Here is a 4,550-nt window from a genome sequence, read left to right on the forward strand (position 1 = left end):
CCTGACTCCCACTCACGTCATGGCAAACAGGGGAAGGGGACAGTTGTATCACTGCTCTTATCAGCAGTGAAAAGCACGGCCCTCTTCCCTAATGATTAAATAGAGCTGCAGAGCGAGGGAGAGATGCAGAGAAGGGAGAAAAGAGAGCTCTTTAATCTAATCTCCCTTCTCCCTTTTGCACACAGGGCTGGAACAGCCCCAAGTGGGTAAACAAAACAAAAAAAAAACAACCACCAAAACTCAGCAGACCGGATGCTCCCCCCCCCCCTTTTGCTCCCCCCCCCCCCAACCCTCCACCACTTGTACAGTTTGCATCGGGGCTGAAAGCTACGGTTTCACATGGCTTCTCCCTCCTAATGGAGAAGGGATTGAAAAGTAGAGGCAGATAAGCGAGAAACGCTCCGCGGCTGAGGGAGAGGAGAGTTTGGAGAGGGGGGCGGGCTGGGGGGGGGAGGGGGGAAGAGACGAGCTGGGGAGATTAGTGTTCTCATGGCTACCCGCTTTTTGACAAATCAGACAGATCTTCGGGCTGTGAATGACAGTTCTCACATTGGCTAGACTGCAACTTTCAACTTGACCTTGGCCTCTAGCCGTGTCTAACCCGTATGTAAAACAGCGCTGCCCCATAGAGCTGCCTTCCCTTCCCCCTTCTCCCCCCGCCCCGCTGCAACTCGATTTTCAGAAGCAGCCTCGAGAAACCAGAGGGAAACAAGCCGACCCAATTCATGCCAGTCAAGCAATGTTTGGCCGGGGGAATCCACAGGTTTCAAAATTGGAGCCTGAAAGAAAAGGAAAAATATGCGGGGAATAAATATTTGCTTTTGGCCACGAGGAAGAATGCGGAAAAGAGTATGCGAAGTCAAAATGGGAACTGTTTATTGGCTACAATGAAGGAAAAAAGCGGCTAAAATGCTGCCAAATTAGCAGGGGAATGACAGCGACTTCAGGTATCCCAACCCATCGCACGGAAAAAGCACCTTGAAAAAAATTCAAGGGCGCCAAAGGGCTATTTCTCATGGCTGGCAGCTCTGCGCTAGGCAAGGAAAAGCCTGCTCGGTAACAATGTACGTCCCGGGACCGCTGTGCGCTTGTAGCCATGCGGGCAAAACAATGCTACAACGTCAATGGGAAGCACAATAGGATAATAAATACGCCGAGCTGTCAGGCGCAAAACAAAGCAACATGCAATTGCAACAACAACAAAAAAAATTAGTTTTCAGGATGGGAGTATTTGGGGCTGTTTTGTCCACACGCGTGAGGGCTGAGAGCTGTTAACGATGAGATGAACGCTGCTTTAGGTCAAGTTTATTGATAGCTCAGTGATGGAGCGGTTTGAGTTCAAGGTTGTGCGCGAATAAACTGAATGCTGGGGGGAAACGCATCCGCGCCGGTGGGAGGTGCGGAGAATATAAAAAATGGAAATTATTTCGCCCTATGAAAAATTGTAACATTTATCATGAAAAGGGAATGCAATTTTTTTTCCTAGCTTTCGCTTGCAGAGAGGTACGACCTTCCAAAAAAAGACTTTTCAGCCAATAAACCGTTTTTTCCCAGCACAAAAAAAGTACCGTGGGTCCGTGCGCGCACTATAGAAGCCGACGTGATATTTTACAGCCATAGAAGATTCAAGCCGAATTGTAGGCCCCGGTTTTTATTATTACAGCAACAAATAATACAGCGAAATCGGGATGGAGATCCAGTGAACCGTCCCGCTCCCCGAGCCGGTCCTAAAAGATAATAATAAATAAAATCGGGATTTCTTGGTCTGTTCCTCTTATCTGACTTCTGAGGCTTTGTGGTGAGAGGAGCGAGATGGGTCTTGGGCTTTCGACGGGCGGGAAGGAAGGAGAAAAACGCCCAGAAAGGACCCCGGGAGGCTCCGCTTTGAGAGCCTTATCTGGCCCAGCGTGCGGCCCGGGGAGCGCTTCTCCGCCCGCAGCTTGCGGCGGAATCCCTGCGCCACACGGCCGGGGCCCCGCCAGCGCTCCCCGGGGAGAGACGGCGGTTCAGACCGGGGGAGGAAGGAGGTCGAAGGGGTGCGGCTCATCTCCCCCCGGAGATGAGGGGAGGCCTCCGAGGCTTCCGCGGCGCTCGGGGCTGGGAGGGCCCGAGGAAAGCGGCGCAGGGGAGAAATCAGGCGGGGTGCCGGGGGAGCCCCGCACCTCGGGGAACGCGCCGCGGCAACAACGGGGCCAAAATGCTCACGCCTCGGTGGCGAGAGGAGGGAGGGCCGGAGGGAGGAAGGAGGGAGGAGGGAGGGAGGGAGGGAGGGAGGGAGGGAGGGAAGGGAGGGAGAGAGGGCGGACGGGCGGGCCCCCCCGCCCCCCCCGCGGCGCCCGCGCCCCGCGCGGCGGCAGGACCGCGCCGTGCCCGCGCCCGTGCCCGCGCCCCCGGGCCGGGACCCGGCCCCGCGCGGTTATTGCGTTATTTAATTATCTCCACTTTATTCCTTCAGATGTTTATCAGCTGCTTTGCATATCACGTGGGGGCGGGCGGCCCAATGAGGGCCGGCCTGGCGCGACACTGGCGCGTCAGCCTTGGTCAAGTCCCGGAGATTGAGTATCTCTTTTTTCAGTCTTTGGGGCTTTTAAAAAAGAGCCACTAGTCTCAATGCGGAGCGGGCTATGACAGCCTCCGTGCTCCTCCACCCCCGCTGGATCGAGCCCGTCATGTTCCTCTACGACAACAGCCTGGATGAGATCAATAAGAACATGGACGGGTTTCACGCCGGCAGCAACTTCGCGGCGGCGGCGGCGGCCAACCCCTGCCGCAACCTGATGGCTCACCCCGCGCCCCTGGCCGCCCCCAGCGCCGCCGCCTACACCTCCAGCGAGGCCCCCGCCGCCGGCATGGCCGAGCCCGCTGTCAAGCAGTGCAGCCCCTGCTCGGCCGCCGTGCAGAGCTCCTCCGGCGCCGCGCTGCCCTACGGCTACTTCGGCAGCGGCTACTACCCCTGCCGCATGACCCACCACAACGCCATCAAGTCCTGCGCCCAGCCCGCCTCCACCTTCGCCGACAAGTACATGGACACCTCGGTCTCCGGCGAGGAGTTCACGTCGCGGGCCAAGGAGTTCGCCTTCTACCAGGGCTACGCCGCCGGGCCCTACCAGCCGGTGCCCGGCTATCTGGATATGCCCGTGGTGCCCGCCATCGGCGGCCCCGGCGAGCCGCGCCACGACCCCCTGCTCCCCATGGACAGCTACCAGCCTTGGGCCATCACCAATGGGTGGAACGGGCAAGTGTACTGCCCCAAGGAGCAGAGCCAGCCGCCTCACCTCTGGAAATCCACCCTCCCGGGTAATACACCTGCATGGCTCCCCTTGCCCCCCCCTCCTCCCCCCTCCTCCCCCGCTCGCCTCTCCCGGGTATCCCGCCGGCAGGGCTCCGGGATCACCCCCGGGCTGACCCTTCCCCGCCCCGCCCGCGCTCCCCGGCCCCATCCCGCCCCGGCCCGCACATGCCCCGGCGCCGCTGGAGCGGTACCGGTGCCGCCCCCTGCCCCCCGCCGGCGCACGGCGCATCCCGCCTCGCCCGGCCGGCCCCGCCGCCGGCACCGGGAGAGGAAACAGCTGAAAAGGGCCGTGGGAAGGTCTGCGGTATTATTTTCCACAAACCCCGGAGCACACAGGCTGGGTAAATCGCTGCAGCCCCGCGCGATTCTTCCCGGAGTCCCTCGCCGGGCTCCGTGGGGTTTGTTGTTATTATTTGTCTGTCTGACAGAAGCGAGCCTTTCCGTGCCTAAAAGCTGTCTGCGGCGGCCAGGAGAGAGGAATCCCAAATGCTGAGCTGGGCTTTAGTAGCTAAGCTGGAGCGGGGCAGGCGGAGGAGTGCGCTGTAACTCTAACCCCTGTACCACTTGAAGATGTCCTAAGCGGTTCGAGCGATTTTCTAACGCTTGCCTGCATGGTTTTTCTGTTCCAGACGTCGTTTCGCATCCCTCCGATGCGAACTCGTACAGACGTGGGAGAAAGAAACGAGTGCCTTACACAAAGGTCCAGTTAAAAGAACTCGAAAGGGAATATGCTACAAATAAATTCATAACCAAAGACAAACGGAGGAGGATATCGGCGACTACAAATCTGTCAGAGAGACAGGTCACAATCTGGTTCCAAAACAGAAGGGTCAAAGAGAAAAAAGTGATCAACAAATTGAAGACTACCAGTTAATGGATTAAAAATGGAGAAGCAGCAACTCAAAAGTTTCAGAACTTTTTTTTCGTGTTCAGATTAAAATAATTATTAATAATAATTAAAAAGAGAAAAGACAATGAACCTCTTCTTTCAGAACAAGAGATCTGTATCTTTGGAATTATAGCGCTTTTTTTTAAATATTGCTGTAGCAAAATGGTTAAAACTGACAGTTCTCCTGAAATCCCAAGCAGCCAGCCAGTATCACTGACAGACTGTAAAGCCCACACGCCCAGCCCCGAGAGATAACACTTTCAATTAAGACACGATTTTCTGAGAAACTTGTAAGTACTTCTACGACCTTACTATTTGAGAAGACTCTTCGTGGCCACGATGCGAGAGCTGGTTAACGTGAGGAGGTCG

The 4,550-nt window shown here is 56.6% G+C and overlaps 1 protein-coding gene across 1 annotated transcript; it reads left to right on the forward strand.

Moving 5' to 3' along the window:
* Window positions 1–2,624: 2,624 nt before the first annotated feature.
* Window positions 2,625–4,166, forward strand: HOXA13 (homeobox A13). Its single transcript, XM_050892636.1, has 2 exons — window positions 2,625–3,297; window positions 3,922–4,166. Exons 1-2 carry the CDS (start codon window positions 2,625–2,627, stop codon window positions 4,164–4,166), a joined length of 918 nt encoding a protein of 305 aa, XP_050748593.1.
* The last annotated feature ends 384 nt before the right edge of the window (window positions 4,167–4,550 follow it).

Source organism: Gymnogyps californianus, chromosome 2 (assembly GCF_018139145.2).
Source record: "Gymnogyps californianus isolate 813 chromosome 2, ASM1813914v2, whole genome shotgun sequence".
Taxonomy (NCBI): Eukaryota; Metazoa; Chordata; class Aves; order Accipitriformes; family Cathartidae; genus Gymnogyps; species Gymnogyps californianus.